The following is a 23,074-nucleotide window of genomic DNA, read 5'->3' as shown; positions in this document are numbered from 1 at the left end:
GAATATGGAGACAATAAATCTCATCATATAAATTTTAATTAAAGAAGTTATTTCTTCCTTAAAATCTCAAGGAATATGACAGGTGCATCAACCTTCTCTGTTACCTTGAATAACCACACCCTGTTTAACATAAACAAACATTCAGCCTGCCAAGCGATATATTGCTCTAGACCTGTTTGTGATTGGATGGTCTGTCATTTTTCAAATGAGTCATGGTGTTATAAATAGTCAGTGTCATTCTATCAGTCACAAAGCAACAGCTATTTTCATTGATTCAAGTTCAACACCAACATGTTCTTTGTTGCTCTGCTGGTGCTGCTGGCTGCTGAATCCTGTGAGTCTCACCAGGACGGTACCATCATCTCTTTACACTATTATTAATGATACTCTTTCATGTATTAAACTTTCTAATTAACAGGGGTGAAATGTGAACAGCTGACTCAGCCATCGTCTGTGACTCTGCAGCCAGGTCAACCTCTCACCATCAGCTGTCAGGTCTCTTATGATGTGAGCACCTGGACACACTGGATCAGACAGCCTGCAGGAAAAGGACTGGAGTGGATTGGTTATATGTGCTCTGGATGCACAGGAGCTCGTAAAGATTCTTTAAAGAGCAAGTTCAGTATTGCAGTACAAGCGTCCAGCAAAACAGTGACTCTGAATGGACAGAATATGCAGCCTGAAGACTCTGCTGTGTATTACTGTGCCAGACAGAAACCATACACCCGCAGTGAGACGGACAAGCTGCAGAGCTGTACAAAAATCCCTCAGCCTGCACACACGTCATAAAACGAGCAGGAGAGGATCTGCAGCAACACTAATGACTCAGAGAAAGATTATTTGACAAAGGTCTTATTCCAGTTGGAAAACTTAAAATTCTACTTTTCTCTAAATAATTTTAGAGGCCAAAATGCTGTTGAAAAAAAAAAGGTAAATTATCATTAAATAAATAAATAATATATATTTTTTTATTTTATTCATTTCTTAATTTCATCATAAAAAACTGCGGGCACTGTATAAACAATAGCTGGTTTTGTGGTTTGATTTTCCTAAATATTGAAACAGTTAAAGCAAAAACCAAAGCAAAAAAACACAAAAAACAAAAAAGCACCAATTTTTTTTTCGCCAAAAGTTGATTTAGACCAAAAATAAAATCACTTTTGGCAATGAATGGCTTGGCCATTATTTCAGGAAGGTAATGTTTTGATAATGACAGTAAAGCAAATTGTGACTGTTTGTGCTGCCATTTTTTTAAATTCTACATTACAAATTAAGGACTTGATCTGTCAATTACACTTTCATCAGATTATCTTTCATACATATTTTTATACATATCTGTAGCTCTGATGCAGATTGCTGTGAGTTTCATTTAACAATCATATTATGGTTACATTACACTGTCATTGATATTACATGTTGAACTGATGTGATGTCATCAACAGGGGTGAAGTGTGAGCAGAGTTCAGGTTCTGACCGTCATGTCTCAGGTATGCAATGGCTGTGAGCAACGATCACACACACTGGAACGAGCAGAAAAAAGAAACACTCGGGGATTTTGGAGGCAACTCTTGTGCCGACATTTTCTAAGGTCATATAGAAATCGCCAGCTTGTGTGTACTATAGAACCAGAGAACACTGCTGCGTATTACTGTGCAAGAAACACAGTGATTAATGAGCAGAGAGGCTGTGCAAAAACTTTGTACAATTTTTGGCTTTATCAACAGCTGGTTCAACAGAATGTTTTATTATAAACTTCAGTCATGGATCAGATGTGTAATTGACACATTACATTTAATTTGAGGCTGAATTCATGATAAACCTTTCTTTCTATATAGAAGATTTTTATCAGTTTTCTTACAACTTGTTTTGATAAATTATATTTTGGCTGGTGGGACAGTACACATTCCCCATTGTTGAATAAAACATTTTATTTAATTCAACAATGAATTAAATAAAATGTTTTGATAATGAGAGTAAAATATTTTAAAATCAAATTGTGACTGGTTGTTCTATCATTCAACATTATTTATTATAAATGACAAATTTCTTTATCATAAATTTATCATTTATGATAAATTAATAAGTTACTCCTACTGTCTTCGGTTGTGAAAGGAGGAACAGGAGAAAGACAGGAATATTGCAAAAAAAGGAGAAAAATGAGAAAAACACCTCATGGTTATAAATATAACAACCAAAACAAGTCGTTTTTATACACCCATTCAGAAAAATGATCTAAGGGGTTTTCTGGTAGAAAAAACCTGCTAGTTTCCTGCTGTGCTGCTAGCATTTAATAGGACTAGATGATTGGCTGGTTGGACATTAGGCAAATTAAATGGGATCCTTTAAATGACATGTTCTCATCTTGTCAGTCACAGAGAAGTTCTCATTGGATCATCTTCAGCACCAACATGTTCTCTGTAGCTCTGCTGCTGCTGCTGGCTGCTGGATCCTGTGAGTCTCTCAGAAATACTCACATTATGCTGATGCTGTATTATTACTAGTGTTGTACTTTGATTAGTTTTATGTTGTCATCTACAGATGTGAGGTGTGAACAGCTGACACAACCAGAATCAGTGACTCTGCAGCCAGGTCAACCTCTGACCATCAGCTGTCAGGTCTCTTATTCTCTAAGCAGCTATCAGACACACTGGATCAGACAGCCTGCAGGAAAAGGACTGGAGTGGATTGGTTATATGTGCTCTGGATGCACAGGAGCTCGCAAAGATTCTTTAAAGAGCAAGTTTAGTATTACAGTACAAGATTCCATTAAAACAGCGACTCTGAATGGACAGAATATGCAGCCTGAAGACTCTGCTGTGTATTACTGTGCCAGAGACCCACAGTGACACAAATAAGCAGGTGTGCTTTACAAAAACCTCTCAGGACCTGAACACATAACTACCAGGGGAGGCACCGTAGAACCACTAATGACTCCACTGCAAATTTTTTGTCACAGTCCTTGATAATTATTATCTAAATGCTTTAATTTTACTTGTTTTATTTTGTTTTCCAATCCATCATAAAATTCTCAGTACACTATATAAACTACTGTTGTTTTAGATTTACTGTTTCAAAACCTGTGAAATAGCAGCTCAGCAGAAAAACTCTTGTATTGAATTGATTTGTATGATTTGTAATAGTCCAGTTTATGGGAACACTCACTCTTTGCTTGTGAAATTCCAACTAAAATCTCCACAACTAAACACAAAACAGCATCACTCATAGAGCTGCATCCTGTTCAAAACATCAAATCAAGTAGATCAGCAACATTATGAAGTATTGCAAGAGTCATTTGTGATTGGTTAACCTGTCATTATGCAAATTCAACGTTCTAGTTTAAGTACTTCCTCTCATCCTGTCACAGAAGACAGAAGATTTTATTGGATTTCATTTCATTCATTTCATTTTTTATACCAACATGTTCTCTTTAGCTTTACTTCTTGTGCTGTGTGCTGGATCACGTAAGTTTTATTGAGAGACTCACATTGTAATTACACCACACTCAATCGGTTTAATTAATATTAAATTGATTGAAATCACAGTTTATTTAATTTTATGTTATCATTAACAGGTGTGAAATGTGAACAGCTGACACAACCAGCCTCTTTGACTGTGCAGCCAGGTCAGACTCTGACCGTCAGCTGTCAGGTCTCTTATTCAGTTAGCAGCTACTACACAGCTTGGATCAGACAGCCTGCAGGGAAAGGACTGGAATGGATTGGGAGCAAATATACAGGAGATTCATACTACAAAAATTCACTGGAAAACAAGTTCAGTATTGCCTTAGATACTTCCAGTAACACTGTGACGCTGAATGGACAGAATATGCAGCCTGGAGACTCTGCTGTGTATTACTGTGCCAGAGACCCACAGTTATAAAAGAAAGCAACATAGCTGTACAAAAACCTATCAGGGCCTGGATTCTTGCAATTACAATTTATCCAGCAGAGGGAGCCCTGTTAGAACGACAGTGACACCAATCTAGATAAAAGTTCAATGACAAGCGAGAGAAAATTACATGCAGATGACTCCTACCTTTTTACTACTGCAAAACAAAGAAAGAAAGAAAGAAAGAACAAAAATAAAAATAAAAAATCTGAAATCTAGGAATGTTATGATTAGCCATTGCCTCTTTATGGTACTGATTGAGTGAACGGGTCCCAGGGAAATCCCACTAGACTATCACAGGCCACCATGAATATTTCATCTTTAAGGAATAGATCATAGAACCGTATTTGTCAAAGTAAATTTCAAATATAAGTCTTTGATTTCAAAACATTAGGGAGTTTTGTAGAAATACATAGGCAAAACTTTGAAATAAAAATATATAACACAGAGTTTCAGCAGCTAGATTATAATGGAAGAACGAAGAGCAATATCAAGAACCTACACCATTAAAGTACTTCTGCTATAATACAGGGAGCATAATTAGTTGTGTTTTCTTATGACACTGTTGTAAACCAAACTGTTAATGTATTCACAAAAACTTCACACTCCCCATAGGTTGGCACAACATGCTATGAATTTGAATTTTGGTGTTATGTTTTTCAGATGTTCCTCACTTAAACCTGTAGGGGGACGTCAATGCAAACTGTTTCTGCTTTATAAATACACCAAGCACCCTATCAATAACCAGCATTTATCTGAGGGAGAAACACTCAGACCACTTTACAAATATAACTTGGAAAATTCACATTTTTACCAAAGACATGTTAATTTCATGGAGCTTAGTTTTTGTTTTTACCATTCAAGGTAAGCTTTCATGTTTCAATAAAAAAAAGTGATAGTTGTTAAATAGGGTGCAAAAGTAATGTTTTTGATTCCTACAGCTGTTTGGAGTGAGATCAAATTGGAGCAGCCTCAATCCTCTGAGGTGAAAAGACCAGGAGACACTGTGAAGATTTCATGTGTCACATCTGGTTACACAATGACACAGTATAGCATGAACTGGATAAGACAGAAACCTGGGAAAGGTTTAGAATGGATTGGGTGGATAAACACAGAGACAGTTGTTCCTACCTATGCCAGCTCCTTTCAGAGCCGTTTCAGCTTCACTCAGGATGTTTCCAGCAGCACTCAGTTCCTGCAGATCACCAGTCTCACTGCAGATGACACTGCTGTTTACTTCTGTGCCCGAAGAGCACAGTGACAGAAGACAGTGGAGCAGCTGTACAAAAAGTCCTAGAGCAATATGATTCTTCCATGAAGTGTCTGGTCTTTCTTATCGAACAGTTCAGATCCTAACAGTTTTATGACCTTTTCATTTTCTACATTTCACTCATTCATTGCACCGACCATGTTCTCTGCCACCCTAATGCACTAGTGACCCCTATCTCAAAGCTGTAATCTATAAACATTTTTTCCTCACCTTTCCTCATATAATTGTTTCCACTATAAATGGGAAGACAAGAGTTGAGATAGAAAAGGACAAAAAATGTGAAAATACTTGCTGCAAATTTGATGTTTATTAATGCAAAGATGCAGCATAATTTCTTGTTTTTGTCAGTTTTACTGTGTACATCATCATTTATGACTAGATTTTTTTAAAGTCAATTTATGATCAGAGATCAAAGTATTGGAGAGGGCAAAACTGTGGTGAATAAAAAAAGCACAGAACAACATGGACATGCATATGTGAAAATTTGTTGAAGTTTAAACAATATAAAAAAATCCCACTTGTATTATGTTCTAGATCAGCAGCTAATGTGTCACATTTAAACTGACCCTGACTCATTGTTTTTATATTGCCTTTAAAAAATAACGATTACAGAAAACTGTATTAATAAATTGAAATGCTGAGGTTTTATGTTGTTTCCTTTAATTCTGCAGGACAAAACAGCATAAAAAAGAAACATTCTAAAAGTAATACAGTATTTATAAAATGACTAACAAAGTTATTATAATTATAAATTTAAAGTTGATTCATATTAGATATTTGCACCTTTAAACGTAAAAATATGTTTCATATTTCTCTTTCTTATTTACCAAAATTGTTTTAAATCAAAATAAATACAAATTATTTCTCTGTAGGCACTCTATGCAAATTTTGTGGTTTCACTTGTCATGTAGATGTAAAGAGTTCAGCTGTAAAAGGGGATCAGATTTCAGTGTTTCAGATGCACCAACCATGTTCTCTGTCACGCTGATGCTGCTGCTGTTAGCAGCTGGATCAGGTAAGAATTTCTAGATTTGTGAGAATCACCAGATCCTGGTTTGAATCTCAAAAATTTTTGTTTTCCCAGGTGTTTGGTCTGAGACTCTGAGACAGCCAGCCTCTGTGACTGTGCAGCCGGGTCAACCTCTGACCATCAGCTGTCAGGTCTCTTATTCTGTTAGCACATATTTCACAGCTTGGATCAGACAGCCTGAAGGAAAAGGACTGGAGTGGATTAGTCGTGACACAACTATTAAAGATTCATTAACCAGCAAGTTCAGCATCAATCTAGATGAGTCAAATGACATAGTGACTCTGAATGGAGAAAATATGCAGCCGGAGGACTCTGCTGTGTATTATTGTGCCAGAGATCCACAGTGACACAGATCAGCAGCAGACCTCAACAAAAACATCACTGTGACTGAACAGCTGCATCAGAAAGCTGAAACTTCTGATGTTCAGGAAAAAATACTGTAATTAAAAAGACTTTAATAAAAAAAAATGCATCTCTATCTCTATGTTTCTATTTTATGACTAATTAAAAATATAGGAAATCAAACAGTTTTGTCATGCAATGAAGAATAGTGTCTTTGTTCAGATTTGACTCTCAAACAAGCATAGATTTTGGAATTGTGGACAAATGTTCAAGCTGAGAAAATATAGCAGCTCTTTTTGCAACCAATTTTTAGTACTTATGCAGAAAATGTCAGATTTTAAAGGTTCATTTAACAAATTAATATTAAATATTTGCAATATGGAGAGAAGGGTTATTCTTCATGGTTAGTTTGTGATGTCAGAAGTTTTTGTTTCATAAAATTTGGCAAATTAAGGCTAAGAAATGTGCATGTAGAAAACCTTATTTACCTCTCACTCACTGAAGTTCTGATAATTTTTGATAACATTTTTAGTCAACAATAAAGAACTTCAAAAGATAACAAATGTGTATGTGTGTCATCATCTAGATTGTCATAGGGAGTGAATACTATACATGCAAACCTGCCCTCCCTTCAACCTCCTATAAAAAGGCCACAGTTCAGAGTTGAGTTTAGAGGATGTTTGTTAAATCAGTCAACATGTTTCGTGCTGCTCTGTTCTTGTTCCTAGCAGCTGCAGGTGAGTTTCTTCAATCTTTGAGATTTCTGTCAACCATAAGTCTAAAAAAACAAGATTTCCTCTTTTTTCTTCTTTTAGCAGAAGTGAAGTGTGAGCAGCTGACACAGCCAGTCTCTGTGACTGTGCAGCCGGGTCAACCTCTGACCATCAGCTGTCAGGTCTCTTATTCTGTTACCAGCTACTGGACAGCTTGGATCAGACAGTCTGCAGGGAAAGGACTGGAATGGATTGGAGATGCAAAAGGATCTTCAACAGATTACAAAGATTCTCTCAGAAACAAGTTTAGCATTTCCACAGAATCCTCCAGTAACACAGTGACTCTGAAAGGACAGAATTTGCAGCCTGAAGACACTGCTGTGTATTACTGTGCGAGACTCCACAGTGATACAAAACATAAACAGGCCTGTACAAAAACTCATTCAGTATCTGAACGCTTGAAATACTGTAAACCTCCAGACGAGGGACCACCAGACCATAAATTATTTGCCAGCAATTTATTTTCACGGGTTCATGGATCAATGATTGAACCCTGGACAAATCACATGGTTTCCACAGAATGAAACAGATACATACAGAAGAAACAAACACATTCCTTGCATACACTCAAACCTAAGGGTTGTGTGTTCAATAAATAATCATGGATGTAGTATGACTACAGGAAGAGGCCTGGAGAGGATCCATACCTGTGCAGGCTTAAAATCAACAAAAACATATCTGCAGATGAACATTTTGAGGACTACATTTTCTGCTTTTTTTAAAGGGTTTATTGTCATTGGTGACAAGAAACCCTTAATATTTATTCATTCATATCTGGACATGAAGTAGGGTCACACTATGAAGGGGAAAACATGCAGTAAAAGACCCAAGGTCAAAACTCAATCATGCTGAGTCTGCTCTACCACTGAGCCATGTGGTTCAACATGTTGCACAAATGAGGTTCAACCTGTTGGTTCAAGAAATTAACTAAACATGTGAATATAAAACATATACATTTCAGGAGGAAAAAAAATCAAATGCTTTAAATCTATCTTTTATATACTCTTGGTGTAGCTATTTTAAAGGCATGTTTATTTAAAAACTTTAGTGATACAGAGTTATTTTGAATTTAGCCTTACATTGATCGACACTGATAAGGCAAACTATAGAACAAAAATGTTTGCTTTGTACAAGTATAAAAAAATGAAAGAAAATTAAAAATAATTTATGCCCCTTAAACTTTTTTCCCTAAATCAGTACGTTTGAAGAAACCGTTTTATTCCTACCAGGCTTTGGAGCTTAAATATGTGTGAACATTTTCCTAAAAACCACAACTGTAGTAACTGTCTCTTGTCTTTCAGTTTCCTCCTTCCGTCTGCTTCTGCTGCTGTGAGTTTTTGTTTCAGAGTTTCTCACAGTGAACTATGGGGCCACAGAGATACACACCAATACAAAAACCTCAGTGCAAAAACCTGTCTATAATTCATAATGATGACTATAAATAAAGATAGATTACTACATTTTTGCCTTTGTAATATGAGGTAAGAACTCAGTGTTGCCATTTTGATAAAAGGACTGATAGTTTTCAAATACACATTAATTAGAGTTTAATTCATAGACTGTAAGTCGTATTTTTGAGTCTGTTTTAATTGCATCAGAGAATTGATACAAAGTTTCTTTCAGAATCATTACACAATAATATCCATATCATAAGATTGGGCCAATGTTGAAACTCCTTTATGTGATTTTCTTTCCATTTTTTTTGTGATGCTTCAAGTTTTTGTTCAAGCAGTCAGTGAAGATGAAGCACTGTGAGATTTAGATTACTGGGGTAATGGAACAACAGTCACGGTTCTACCAGGTAAGATCCTTTAAAATATTGTTCACAGTTCTTTTTATCATTGTTGTTTATGATGACAATATTTATGTAAAAATCTTAGCTTAGTTTAACTTTTGATGCTCCTATTTGCTGACAGTCTTGTTAAATTGTTTTGCTGTTATCTGAATAAATTGCATTTGTAGATTTACTATTTTAGTTTTGCAGACAAATCTTATTAATATTATATTTCAAACCAGATTATAAAAGACTGCACTAATATGACAAATTGTCAAAAAAAAATAATTTAATATTGTTTACAGTAAAGTTGTTTTTGTTTTTGATTCGGTGTTAAATTATCTCAAAGTTTTTATTACTATGAGTTTAAAGACGTCCAGAAGTTTTTTGTGTTTTTATTTGGGTTCTGTTATCCACATGAACAAATGTAATCTGTTGAAAAATTAATTGATGGACCAGACTGTAAAATTTAAATTTTCCCAAAAATATGAGAATGAAGATTGATCTAGAATCTGAACAAGGCTGGTTCAAGCTGTAGAGGAAAAGGGGACATAATTATTTGCATAATTGCAAATAATTCTGTAATTATTTACAATTATGCAAAAAAATTGCTTGTGATGTAATTTTTTTTGTTTTAACTTCTCAACTAATTGACATTTTGACTTAAAGCAAATGTCTAAAGAGATGATTTTGATTTGCAAAACAGCGGCATAGTGTCAATTTAGAAGCACAAGAAAAACTAAGAATAGTTTATGATCAGGCAACTCACAATGACCAAAGAAAGATATGGCTACAAGAATCTCTAACAATTACAGTTCTCTAAATTAAGAATGGATTAAAATGTGATGGAGACAAAACCTCGACTTAAACAAAAAAGTGAAAAACAAAAGGACTATATGGACTAAATGTGAGGTGACTAAATTACTCAAATAATTGAATCATTGACTCCATGTAAAAATGTCTAAATGATTGATTATCATTTATTGTGAATATATGCAGAACATACTTTTTCATAAATCGGGAGCCTGATATATCTGATATATCGGTTATCGTAAAGGTCCTGGAATACTAGAGTTACATTTTAGAGGTACATATATTCCCTAATTTTATGTGTTTTATGAGTTTTACGCGAACATTTTTTTGATTATGTTTTTGACACACCATCATTACTTTCCCTTTAAGAGTTGTGATAAAAAAAAAACAAAACAAAACAAAACAAAAAAAAAAAACTGGTGTTTGGGTGAATTGTCAATATTCTGAACAAGATTTCCCTTTTTCCCTTTTTGGCAAAGTTGCTGTTGCAAATGCATTTGATTTTTAACTTCACATTACATTCCTTAAATGATTTGGAAGAAAACACACAAAACATCACAAAACATTTTAAAAAGCTAATTGATTGCAATAATAAAATTTTAAAAACTACTTTTTTTATGACTTATTTCTTTTGAATCGACTTCTCGTTACTTTTGTAACATTTTAACATGGAGACACCAGTGTCTTTATGGACCTATTGACTTGTGTAGAAGTGGTGAGGGGTAAAAGGTTAGTTGTTTACACTGTCGTTTATGCGTTGACATGAAGTAGTTAATATTGTGCTGATAAAATGTTGTTCCTGTCATGTTTATGTCCTGATATGATCTGTTTTTCTTTGCTCATCTGCAGATCCAAATGCTCCCCCCGTTTCTCCGTCCCTGTACGTCCTCAGTCCCCTGCAGACTCCCGGCTACACTGTGAAGCCAGCAAACCAGTCCAGTCCAAACGTCTGTCTGGTCACAGATTTCCGACCAAAGTGGGAAAATGTGGTTCTTAATTTGAAAACGGGTCCGTTCACTGTGAACACGACGAATGCCGTTCTGTCGAAGAATAACACCTACTACTTTGCTGCATTCAGCAACGAAGCCATCTACTCCTGCCACATGAACGGGACGGTCGGCAACAATGAAGCTGGTAACAAATTCATAAAGTATAAATGATCTTATTATTTGTTTTTAGAGACATTGAAACTTTCGGTAATTTTTTTTATGACTTAAACTCTCATCAACATTACAGCTTCCATATTCAATTTGTTACAAAAAGTTCTTCGAAGAATGTTTACTGACTTTTTATGACTGTCAGAGTTTCCATGATGTTTGTGTGACAGATGTTCTTTTTGTCTCTAATCAGATGACGAATGTGGCAGCATTTATCCAGGTGAGTCTGATCTCTTCGTGTCTCAGTTTGGTTCCATCACTGATCGCTGCTGTCAGATGTTTGTGTTCATTTCAGTCTGAACTCTGTTTCTCTGCCGTCCAGAAAAAGCCAAGCTGAACTTCTACCTGCTGCTGATGAACGGAGTGAGAGTGGTGTTCACCAAAGCTCTGGCCTTCAGCACCGTCCTCACCATCAGAGGCCTGATCTTCTGAAACTGAGCCTTCACTTCATGAATATCTAATTGAAATCAATTTAAAAAAAGAAAAATTCCATTTAGTCATTTAGTTGTGATTAAATAGCTCTGAAATAAGAAAATTTACTAAATAAACCTATCTAATTTATGGTATAATACCAGCAGCCGCAGTCCCAAATATGGATTATACCATATTTAAAAGTCTGGCAACCGCAGCAGTTCCCGGTATTTTACCATATTAGAGATGGTTTTTTGTTTATTACAGTGGAAAATAAAATTTATTAACATTTTCTTTGACTTACGGTTTTATTTCTTCTTTTTTTCTAGTGTTTCTGTTAATTTTATGCAAAGCTAGACTTTTTTGGTTTTCTGTATGTCTGTGTTTTCGTATTAAACAGGAGGTAGATTTTGAGTTTTTTCTTTCATGTTTAAAGAATTGGCTTCCTCAAACAGGAAGCCAATTCCAAAATTTAAATATCTTAGTATGTATGTGAAAATGTATTTTTACATGTAGATTTCATGATAAATACATACAAATTAAAATAAAGAACAATATCTAAAAGAAATAAAGCAATAAATATATATTTTCTGTAAACCCCAAATTCAGAAAAAACATTTACAACTTTGCTAAAAAAATAAATAAAACAAACAAACAAACAAACAAAAAACAGGTTTGATTATCATTCCAGGAAAGATGGAATTTGTGATCTGTTTACTAAGTATTTTTTCTTCGATTTAGTCAAATGTCCCATATATTTTTGGGTTAGTCATTATTTGACATGATAATGAAAAAACAATTTTAATTGTTTGTAAAAATATTCCTCTGTTCATGTTCATGTTTCATTTAGTTGCAAGATCTATTAATAAACTTTACCGCAGCCTTTTTGACATGTTCCAGATTTATCAAACATCTTCAATTATTTACTTATGTTATTAATTCTTTTTTTATTGTATTAATGTTTTCCTTCATCATTCACAGCTACTTTATCTTCCTTTTTCACTGATATTTGAATTTTCTTATTGATTATGTGATAAACCACCTCCACTCTCTGCCACTTGTTCAGGTCATTTCCAATAATCTATAATTGAATAACCTAAATGATGACGAGAAACGTCAGAATTGCACCTCATTTCTCATCTCCTTCTGAGTGCAAAAGTTTCATCGTTTAAAACCACATATCACCAGGAAGCAGAAATACAGATGAAAATCTGAAAGAAACCAAACAGCAGCTCAGTTTCACATGAAGACGAAAAGACTGAGGTTAACCTCAGCTCCGCTTGTTTCTTCTCTTCACACAACATGCTGAATCTTTCCACATGTTGACTTCAGTGGCAGCCGGGTTCCTTTGTAATGTTTGGCATTTAATCAGATATTTTTAACTTTCATGTCAGATTTTAAATATTCTGAAATCTTCCATTCATTTTTTTTATTTAATTTAGGAGTTTTGTTCTTTATTCTGTCTCAGAGTTGAGCTACAATGTTTCAAAGGAATGCTTTCTTTCCTTGAAATCATGGAAAACATGATCAAATTTGAAAACGTGACAGGAGAACATTGTGAGGAAGTTTAGGTAAAAATTAAAATGAGCAGCAGATTATGCAGTAACTTAATTTCAGATTCAAAATGAAAAGGAATAATCTGAAGTATGAACTGACAGAAAATAAAGATAGATCCTCCTCATCTCATGCAGATCTCAGGTAAAACCAGTTTTAAATAAAAAACTGTATTAGTTCTTCCAAAAACATATTTAGAAATGATGCCACCTTGTGGACAAACTTGACAAGCCACTAATGCGAGGTAAAACTTGGATGTGAAGATTATGGGTTTTAAAGTCAAATTGATACAATTCACTTAATTGATGGAGATTTTGTTGCTACTGGAAATAACATAATGTGAGAATAATGTGTATCTATTTAACTTAAGTGCAAGTGTTAGCATGAGTTTATATTAATTTAAAACTAACCCATAAATGACAAGTTTTAAGTTAATATGTTTTGTTTGTAGAAGACATTTTAATTAATTTTCAATCCAAAGTGTTGAGTTATCAATTATTATTATTTTAAATTGTTTAACTATTTGCTGTCTTTCTTAGCAAATTACAGTCTGTGTTTTTACCAGTGCTAGAGAGTTATGGTTCACCTTTCTTTTCAGAGACACTGGGATCAAGCACATGAATGCTTAGTGAATGACATGTAGGGCTTTGGTTGCTCTTTGGTTTTTTCCAAGCAACCAAAAGCTATTAAATCTGAACTTAACACATTTTTTTTTCCTTTTTTTTATTGTAACTGTATGAGAAAAGGTACTTTCTCTACTAACAGAACTATTTTGGTCAATCTAGTCTGGAAAATAAAAAGAGAATAAATCTTGTCAGCTAAAACTCTCTCTTTATCTCTGATTGGACAGTTAAACGTTCTTGTGCCTCTTTCTATGCAAAGTAAACCTCCAAGCTGTCTGCTATAAAAACCTGAAATGAAAAGAAACTCCCACCAGATCATCAACATGTTGTCTGTAACTCTGCTTCTCCTGTTGGCTGCTGGCCATTGTGAGTATCATTGAGACAGAAACACACAGCAGATTCTGAACATCATGTTTGTTTAATATAGTATTTTTCTTTGCAGGTGTGGAATGTCAGCAGCTGACACAACCAGCTTCTGTAACAGTGCAGCCAGGTCAACGTCTGGCGGTCAGCTGTCAGGTCTCTTATTCTCTCAGCAGCTTCTGGACAGTCTGGGTCAGGCAGCCTGCTGGGAAAGGACTGGAGTGGATTGGAGGAGCAGGTGTAGGATATAATACTTACTACACAGAGTCACTAAAGAATAAATTCAGCATCGGTTTAGAGCCTTCCAGTAAAACAGTGACGCTGAATGGACAGAATATGGAGCCTGGAGACTCTGCTGTGTATTACTGTGCCAGACAAGACACGGTGACAAAAACCATCTGCCGACCTGTACAAAACCCCCTCAAATCCGACACGTGTAGAATCACTTTTGACCAGTGGAGGGACTCTAACAAAAGAAACATCCTGACAACACAAGACATCCACTTTCTTGTTTCTAGAAGTGACAAATTTTACATTTCCTTTTCAGGAGAGCTGACATATAAAGTTTCACAATAAGTTGTTTTCTGCAAATCAGTTTTTTTTTTTTTTTTTTTACCTTTAATTCATGCAAATTTGGTCATAATCTAAAGAAAGAAATCATCTCATAAATTAAATTCCAATGCAGAGGTCATACTTTAGAACTCCTAGTGTATGATTATCTTCTATATTAGACGGATATATTTTGATCACACATTCATTTTAAAGATGATAGTCAAACGTATGTCCTGCTGATCTTGTTGTCTTTCAAAATAGTCATACATTTCTTCCATTGTGAGTTTGTCTTAATCTCATTTTGTATTTATTACTAATTGGTTCTAACAGCTTGAGCACAATCTCCCATGATAGCAAAGGAAAAAGCCCCAGTTACTTCTTGATTTCAGTTCAGGTAAAATGCACTACATCGGACAATTTGCAGAAAAGGATGGCAACAAAACCATGTGTTGATTTGGGATTTCCTGTTTGTAAGGATCTGATATGACGTTCAACAGATGTAGAATATCATTCTTCTTTTCAACTTCAATACATTTACCTTTTAATTGTAATACTACTTGGTTTCAGAATTAAATGAATGGATCTAAGTGTGTGCCGATAAGTTATTGGTGCAAAGATAATGTAATACACACTACATAATTCCTCCTGAAGTTGTAGTCTCTGCATTTAAGCAACTGATAAAAAGCTACTCCAATAAAAAGACTGAAGTTTTCACCTCCTTTGAAGGGGAGGAGCTGATGCAAAAATCAAACTCCTTTCATTTGTCTGTATCTGTTTTAAACCTGATAAAATCGGGGACAAACACAGTGTCGACTTAGCAGAGACAAATGGGTGCAACAATGATCAGAATTGAGGTTGTGACTGCTTTTGTCATCCTGGCAATTATGTGGCCTGGTAAGAACTTACGGGAGCTTCTCAAGTAATGAATAAATTAATGTTGAGCAGCTAACTAATTGTCTTTTTTCTACAGGTACTGAGTGTCAAACACTGACTGAGTCTGAACCAGTGGTCAAAAGTCCTGCTGAGTCCCACAGACTGACCTGCACATATTCTGGGTTTAGTGGTACTCCTTGGTTTGCTTGGGTCAGACAGCCAGCTGGAAAAGGACTGGAGTGGGTTTCTGGTATCAGTGATAGTGGTGACAGAACCTACTATCTTCAGTCATTGAGAAACCGGTTCACTATCTCCAGAGACAACAGCAAAGAGCAGGTGTATCTGCAGTGTATCAGTTATTTCAAAAATTTCATGAACATTAACTTTAAGTTATATTAAGACACTTTCATAAAAGGAAAACAGACTAGAACAAAGCAATGTTAAAACTAGAAAAGGTGAGAGATTATTACATCTGAAATTACATTAACTCATTTCACAGGCTTTTTGTTACACTTTAAGATTATCTTTTAATATCACAAGTATAGCATATGATCCTGTTCACATCATGGACTGCTCTTCTATTTAGTTTTACAAAATAAGGATGCAAATGAGACTCCAGTTTAGTTATTAATCAGTTATTGCACAATTTTATGCAAATGTCCCAACATTTTTTAAATCAAAATAAAATGTTTCTTTTCTTTAGCTGCATTACTTATTTTCACTACTATCTACAAGGACTCATAATTACTGCTTCTATATTCACAGGAAACATTCGTATATGTCAAAACCCTGACAGCAAAAAAAATAAAAAATACTTCATTTAACTTATGAGAGTAATTTGGTAACTTCAAAATTGGCAAATGAAGGTTCAGAAGGAGTTTTTGCTGCAATCACTAAATATAATTGCCATGTGAGCAGTGTGTCAATTATGCTGTTGTAAGCACTGGTTTCTTGCATCAAGAATGTCCTGTGTATCAGGCCTAACCCGGGTCAATCTGCATGGAGTTTGCATGTTATTCATGTGCCTGTGTGGAGGCTCCAGTTTTCTCCCACAGTCCGAAGACATAAATTAGGCTCCAAGCATCAGTTTATCTCTTCCTGTACAAAACCACAAAGTAAGTCAGTATCTGATTGGACAAATCATCTGTCTTTTGCCTCTATGCAAATTAAACTTCCAGGTTGTCGACCTTAAATGGTTTTTGAGGCAAGAGAAGAGAAACTCCCATCAAATCACCTTCAACACCAGCATGTTCTCTGTAGCTCTGCTGCTTCTGCTGGCTGCTGCATCTTGTGAGTCTCATTGAGGCGTTGACAACTTGATTATAATAGACTGTCTGCTCACTGTTCTCACACTCCAGTATTATATTTCTTGTTTATAGGTGTGACATGTGAGCAGCTGACTCAGCCAGCCTATCTGACTGTGCAACCAGGCCAACCTTTGACCCTCAGCTGCCAGGTCTCTTATTCTGTCAGCAGCTACTGGACAGCTTTTTTCAGACATCCTGCAGGGAAAGCACTGGAGTGGATTGGTGGTTCTGGAGAAGGCTCTAGATGGAGTACATCATACAAAGATTCACTGCAAAACCAGTTCAGTATCACCTTTGTTTCTTCCAGCAACACAGCAACTCTGAATGGACAGAATATGCAGCCTGAAGACTCTGCTGTGTATTACTGTGCCAGAGAGACACAGTGACACAAACCAACAGAGCTGTACAAAAACTCCTCAGGCATTGTGCCCATGTAATTTCACTTATAAACAGTGTTTTGTAGCAGTGTTTTCTGTTTTCTGTTGATCATGTTAAATGTATTTTGTTACATTTTATGCTTGACTACGTGCAAATATGGCGCCTGCTGCTCTATGTCATAATTATGTGAAGCTAAGTTAACAGGATTTTATTAGTATGAACATAATTTATTTATTTTACACCAGATCTTAACAGGTTTAGGTGGGTTTCAGCAGAAATATCTCATTAAATGTTTTTTTTTTTTTTTTTGTAATTCTTCAAAGCTACCAGAGGAGGAGCCATCAGACCACACTTAATACAGACAGCGCTTTTTACAGGGAGGAAAGGAGTTCTCTTTATTCTCTTCATGTTTTTATTTTGTATATAAACTTTGAAGTAGTTTTTGGTCAGTAAGTTCCAAAAAAAAAAAAAAAATACTGTGTGTAAAAATCTTGAACAAAAGAGAAACATTTTCTCAGATGTAACATGTAGCACATTTCTGGCAAGCGAGTATCTATTAATGGAGAATAATAAAATTAGGTCCAGACTCTTTGACCTTGTTTTGTAAATGAAATGTCAAATTAATAAAAATATGGAAAGGATATTTGAGCCCTGAGAAATACTCATGGTAAGACACTTTGAACATTTCCTCTGGTTCTGGTGTGACTTTATTAAATTCAGTTCAACAATCCAATTCAAATTTGGAAATTAAATGTTGATTTAATTTAAACTCATATCGATTAAACGATATGAGTTTAATAGAGTTCATTTTTATAGAGTTGTTTTGGATGATGATGCTGGTAGCAGTCAGTTATGGAGCAAATCTGAAAAAGCCTCTAACTGAAGACTGTTATTATGTAAACCAATAATTTAAAAAAAAGCCAATCTGTACTGAAAAATGCATATCTGCTGATTTTGATTATTAGAGATGACACCAATAAAACCCGTAAATGAAATGCATCTCATTTTATGTATTAAATCTCTCTAAATTTCATTTCTTTAAGTTAATTATGAAAATAAACTTTTTGATGACATTCTAATTTATTGAGATGCACCTGCATGAAATGATTGCATTTTCTTCTAAGTTACTTCTGTTCATGTTCACATTTGGGAGAGATAACTATGACTGCCGATGAAATATTTTCAAACTCAACACGTTTCTATCTGTACTCCAGACTACTACATGCTCTCTTGCTCCAAAAATGAAAAGGGAGGAGCCACACCAACCCATTCTCTCTTAAAGCTGCACAGTCAGTTCTTTGACTCAGTTTTTGTCTGTAAACCTTCAGAGGTTTATTTGGGGTAAACTGGCCTTTTCTTTATGTTCTAATTACATAATGGAGAACATTGTCATCTGGAGTTTACTTTCAGTAATTTGGATTAATGGTGAGAATTATATGGGTTTTTGAAAATGTATGTGAGAGTTGAAGATTTACTGACCAAGAGCTTTTCTGTTGCAGGAGTTTTTAGTGAGATTAAACTGGACCAATCCCAGTCTGAGGGGAAGAGACCTGGAGAGACAATGAAGATGTCTTGTGTCATGTCTGGTTTTGACATGACCAGATACTACATTCACTGGATCAGACAGAAACCAGGGAGAGCTCTGGAGTGGATAGGGAGGATGGATGCTGGTAAAAATGCAGCAATATATGGAAGCTCCTTTCAAAGCCGATTCATTATGACGGAAAACGTCCCCAGCAGCACCCAGTACCTGGAGATCAGTAGCCTGACAGCAGAAGATTCTGCTGTTTACTTCTGCACTCGAAGAGACACAGTGACTGAAAGCAGAGGAACAGCTGCACAAAAACACACATAGACCTTTAATGTGGTGACATCTGGGTTGTTGCAGAGCAACTAATAATAGCGAATTCTAATAATATTACTAATTTTTCAGATTAAATTGTATTTTATTGAATATGTAATGGGAATTCTCACTTTACATCCACAGAGTGTACACAAATAGAAGTAAAAATACAAAACAAGACTGAATTTAACTGAGTCCCTAAATGTATTTTTATTTATTTATGTTTTGCCAATTTGTCTGTTACAAACACCCGACTTATTTATTGACCTGAGTTGATTGAATCAGTCTGGATTGAATTATTCAATCATATGAAGAGGTTAATTTGGTACCTGAAAAAAACAATAAAAGCACTTCAAATAAAATATTGTATAGAAAAAAAAACATTGTTGAACATGAATTTAAAAAAATAACACATACAATTCACCTCTTCTATTCCCCACAAAAAGAAAAAATCTGGACTTGTTTTAAAGTCAAATCTGAAAAAATTGGCAAGAAGTGGACAGAAATTGGACAACAAATTGGCTTATGAAGCTATGAAGTATTGAATCTAAACTGTTTTCTACAGGGTTGAAGCAGCAAGTTGACAGATTAGGAGACAACAACATATAACTTCTTATTCTTATTTGCAGGTCTGGATGGAGATCCGGAAATTAAAAGAGTTTCCAGAGATCACAAAGATGTTGAGTAAACGATAAAAAGAAATGTGATACAAAACTGTTTCACAAATTGGATCAGTTATGAAAAGATAGACTCACTTTATAGCATTTTATGGGAAGTCACTCAACAACTGGGGTCAGAAAACTACTGAGAGTTGTAAATTTCAGGAATAACAACAGCCAACAAATTGATATAATAGACAATCTGAAGAATCCTGTTCAAGCAGATCCATAAAACTCCATGACAATGCTTTGTTTAAACAGTAGAGGGCACTCTGCGGTGCTCACTTTAAAGTTAAATATTTGATACTTTAATCATCAAATTATCACTTTGGTTCAACTCATTGTTGATGTAGAAGCAAATTTTTGTTCTACAGGTATTCTGTGCTCTATGATGAAGAGACAAAATGATCAACTGAGTTCTAAGAAAATATATTCAACAATATGCAAAGTATGGTCATTTAAAAAGAAGAGAGGAGTCTGTGTCAGTCAGTAGATCAAGGAACTTCCATCAGTTCAGCGTCTGAATCAACCATGTTCTCTTTAGCTGTGATGCTGCTGCTGACAGCTGGATCATGTGAGGACCTTTGGGTCAATTCAGACTAATAATTGCACTAGATTCACTAAAATTCAGATGAATTATGACATCAATTATCTTTCATTTTTTTCTCAGGTGTCTTGAGTATCGATCTGATTCAACCGGACTCCAAGTCTGTCCAGCCAGGCCAGTCTTTGACCATCGTCTGTCGGCCCTCCGGTTATTCTCTGACTGACAGCTATGCAACAGGTTGGATCAGACATTGTGATGGGAAACCAATGGAATGGATTTTTCATATGTGGGGTAGTGGGACCTTTTACAAGAATGATGCCCTGAAGAACAAGTTCAGCTACAGCAGAGACACTTCTGCTGGAACAGTAACAATAACAGGACAGAATCTGCAGCCTGAAGACGCAGCTGTTTATTACTGTGTGAGACAAGACACAGTGACACAAACCACAACCAAACTTGAACAAAAACCAACCAGCTATCAGGATGCAGAAAGTCTTCTCTGCATATGAATTAAGTGATGTTGGCATTTCTGAAAAGACTTGTTGAGTAACTAAACTAAACAATTTGACTAACACTCACAAAGAATTCACTAAAATCGAGTGTTGTGTTTAAAACTGATTTCCATATTTATTGAGCTTAGTGAATTGTGACTTTAAATAAGATACATTTGTAAATTTCCAACAGCACTGGCCTCAGAATTCAGTTCAATTCAATTCAGAGTAGACCGTCCATGTTTGAGTGTGCACTAGATGTCCCTGCTCATACCAAGTCACATTTGATCTTGCCACAATCAGTACATCTTCTCAAACTGCAGCTCAAATCTATTACCACTTTCTGCCTCCAGTATACAAATACCCAGGTTGAACTTATATGAGCCTCAAATCAACCTCATTCTAATTAAACATTTGTAACAGATAAGCAAAACCACAAAAACAGGAATCATCTTATGTCTGTTTTGTTTGACCTTTTTTATGTTGCATATTCTGCATTGTTTTTATACATGGAGACATCAGTAAATGATGACTAATAAGCTTAAAAAAAAGTGTTATCAAGCAACATGCAGATTATTATCGAGAAATCAAATTTGGTATCACTTTACTATGACATAATAATGGCACAATATCACATTTATAGATTCGTTTCTTTTATTTTTTTAAGAAAATGCATTAAAAAATGAACAGACATCACCAACCCCTTTTTTCATTGGTGAAAAACTAAACATTATCAGAGCACATTGTTGGTTGCCCTTTTTTTTTCAATAGGAATGTTTTAAACATAGAGCTTAAAAACTAATAGAAATGCATAAATTATTTCTAAATGGACCAAAAATATGAATAAAGACTGCAACTTTTGTAGCTGTAACATTTCTATGACTTCTGTTTTTATCCTCCCACCTGAGGGTGGTGCAGGTTTTTGCTTGAGGGTTTTTTACTGTGATATATTTGGGGTGGCACAAAGATACACACCAATACAAAAACCTCAGAATATAAATCATCCTGTATGCAGAGAAAACACAGTCAGAACACCACCAACATTTGTAGAACATGAAGTAAATACACTGTTTGTCCTTTGGAAGCTTAGAAGTTTAACAATTAGCCATTTAAATTAATAAAACAGTGGATGTAATAAAGAGTCCATTTCAGTTTTAAATTCTTATTGAGAGTTCACACCAAGTTTATTTCAAAGTTATCACTTATGGAGATCAGGCTCCTCAGTACATGTTAATCTATTCTAGTAAAATGTGGTAAACAAATGGATCTGGTTTTAGTTGCTGTTATTTTGGTGCTGCAGGTTTTTGTTAGAGGACTCAGTGAAGATGTAGCACTGTGATGGAGCTTTTGACTACTGGGGAGATGGAACGACAGTCACTGTTCGTCCAGGTGAGGCTTTTTAAAATATTATCTAAAACCTTTTTTTATTGCTGTGTTTTAAAGTAATCTTGATAATGCAAAGTGTTTTTGTTTTTTGTTTTTTTTGTTTTCGGTGGTTTTATTATGTTAAAAACATGCTGCATAAACCGCTTTAATAGATTTTGCATTGTAGAGGAAATAATTTCATAAACTTCCTAATTTATGTGTTTGTTTCTTTTTATTTCTTTAAAATAATATACCATACATTTTGTTCAAATTTTTTAAATTCTGTTTTAATTGTTCCTCTGATCAACAAAATTGTTCTTTATAACAAAAGCTTAGTAAAATAATTTAGGCTTTAGATTGATATTATTACATGTAATTTGAGATGGCAGGAATGAGAAAGGGTAGACAAATAAAGTATTATAAATAATTGGTTCTTCCAAACACCCAAAATGTCTTACACATAGTCACTCACATTAAAGTATGAAAGCATTGCAGTTACATAACAACTGCATAATAAAATAATTGAAAACAAAAAGTAATAAGAACTACTGCAAAAATAATTAGAAGTAATTGTGAAAATACAACACAACATTGTTTTGAAGACATGACAAAAGACAAAGTACTTTAGCACTATTAAAATTATTTTGTACCATTGACTGAAGATCTCTCATAACAGTTGTGGTGAAATGGAATACATGAAAATAAACATTCATAAATCTTGATTAAAATTGAAATTTTATTGCATCAAATTTATTTCCTATGTTAATATTGTACTGTATCAGTTGCTTCGAAGCCATTTTAATTACTGAAGGGAAACAGAGTTTTTATATTTTGTAGTTGTTGCAAAAACAGAAAGTTAGAGATCCTTTAGTCATCAGATATCTGTAGTCGTAAAATAGAATACTTGAGTGAAAAATGTTTCTATAGATGAAACCTCAGTTTCTTCTGCTTCACTGTAGCTCTTTGAACAGAATTAAACCAACTCAAGTAAATAATTTGTATCAAAAATGTAGTTTGTGTAGAAGGAGCTGACTTCAGAAAAGTTTTCTTCCTGCAAACAC

At 34.8% G+C, this 23,074-nt stretch overlaps 1 protein-coding gene and 4 gene segments (V, D, J or C); all 5 read left to right on the top strand.

Moving 5' to 3' along the window:
- Nucleotides 1–291: 291 nt before the first annotated feature.
- LOC129363466 (Ig heavy chain V region 5A-like) lies at nt 292–789 on the top strand. The segment is given in 2 exon segments: nt 292–334; nt 419–789. Coding segments are annotated over 2 exon segments (414 nt in total).
- Nucleotides 790–2,391: 1,602 nt separating this feature from the next.
- On the top strand, nt 2,392–2,846 carry LOC129363266 (Ig heavy chain V region XIG14-like). The segment is given in 2 exon segments: nt 2,392–2,451; nt 2,539–2,846. Coding segments are annotated over 2 exon segments (351 nt in total).
- Nucleotides 2,847–6,127: 3,281 nt separating this feature from the next.
- On the top strand, nt 6,128–6,564 carry LOC129363274 (Ig heavy chain V region XIG14-like). The segment is given in 2 exon segments: nt 6,128–6,173; nt 6,243–6,564. Coding segments are annotated over 2 exon segments (339 nt in total).
- Nucleotides 6,565–7,227: 663 nt separating this feature from the next.
- The window catches only part of ighd (immunoglobulin heavy constant delta), a 94,175-nt gene continuing 78,328 nt past the window's right edge, over nt 7,228–23,074 (top strand). The window contains exons 1-2 of the mRNA XM_055035266.1: nt 7,228–7,267; nt 7,346–7,652. Coding sequence (XP_054891241.1) covers nt 7,228–7,267; nt 7,346–7,652 — 347 coding nt within the window. The remainder of the gene's footprint in view (nt 7,268–7,345; nt 7,653–23,074) is intronic.
- On the top strand, nt 16,671–17,116 carry LOC129363269 (Ig heavy chain V region 23-like). The segment is given in 2 exon segments: nt 16,671–16,713; nt 16,803–17,116. Coding segments are annotated over 2 exon segments (357 nt in total).

The sequence above is a fragment of the Poeciliopsis prolifica genome, unplaced genomic scaffold, assembly GCF_027474105.1.
Source record: "Poeciliopsis prolifica strain line A6 unplaced genomic scaffold, Auburn_PproV2 SCAFFOLD010, whole genome shotgun sequence".
Taxonomy (NCBI): Eukaryota; Metazoa; Chordata; class Actinopteri; order Cyprinodontiformes; family Poeciliidae; genus Poeciliopsis; species Poeciliopsis prolifica.
The sequence above is the reverse complement of the archived record's forward strand: the minus strand, read 5'-3'. Positions and strand labels throughout refer to the sequence as shown.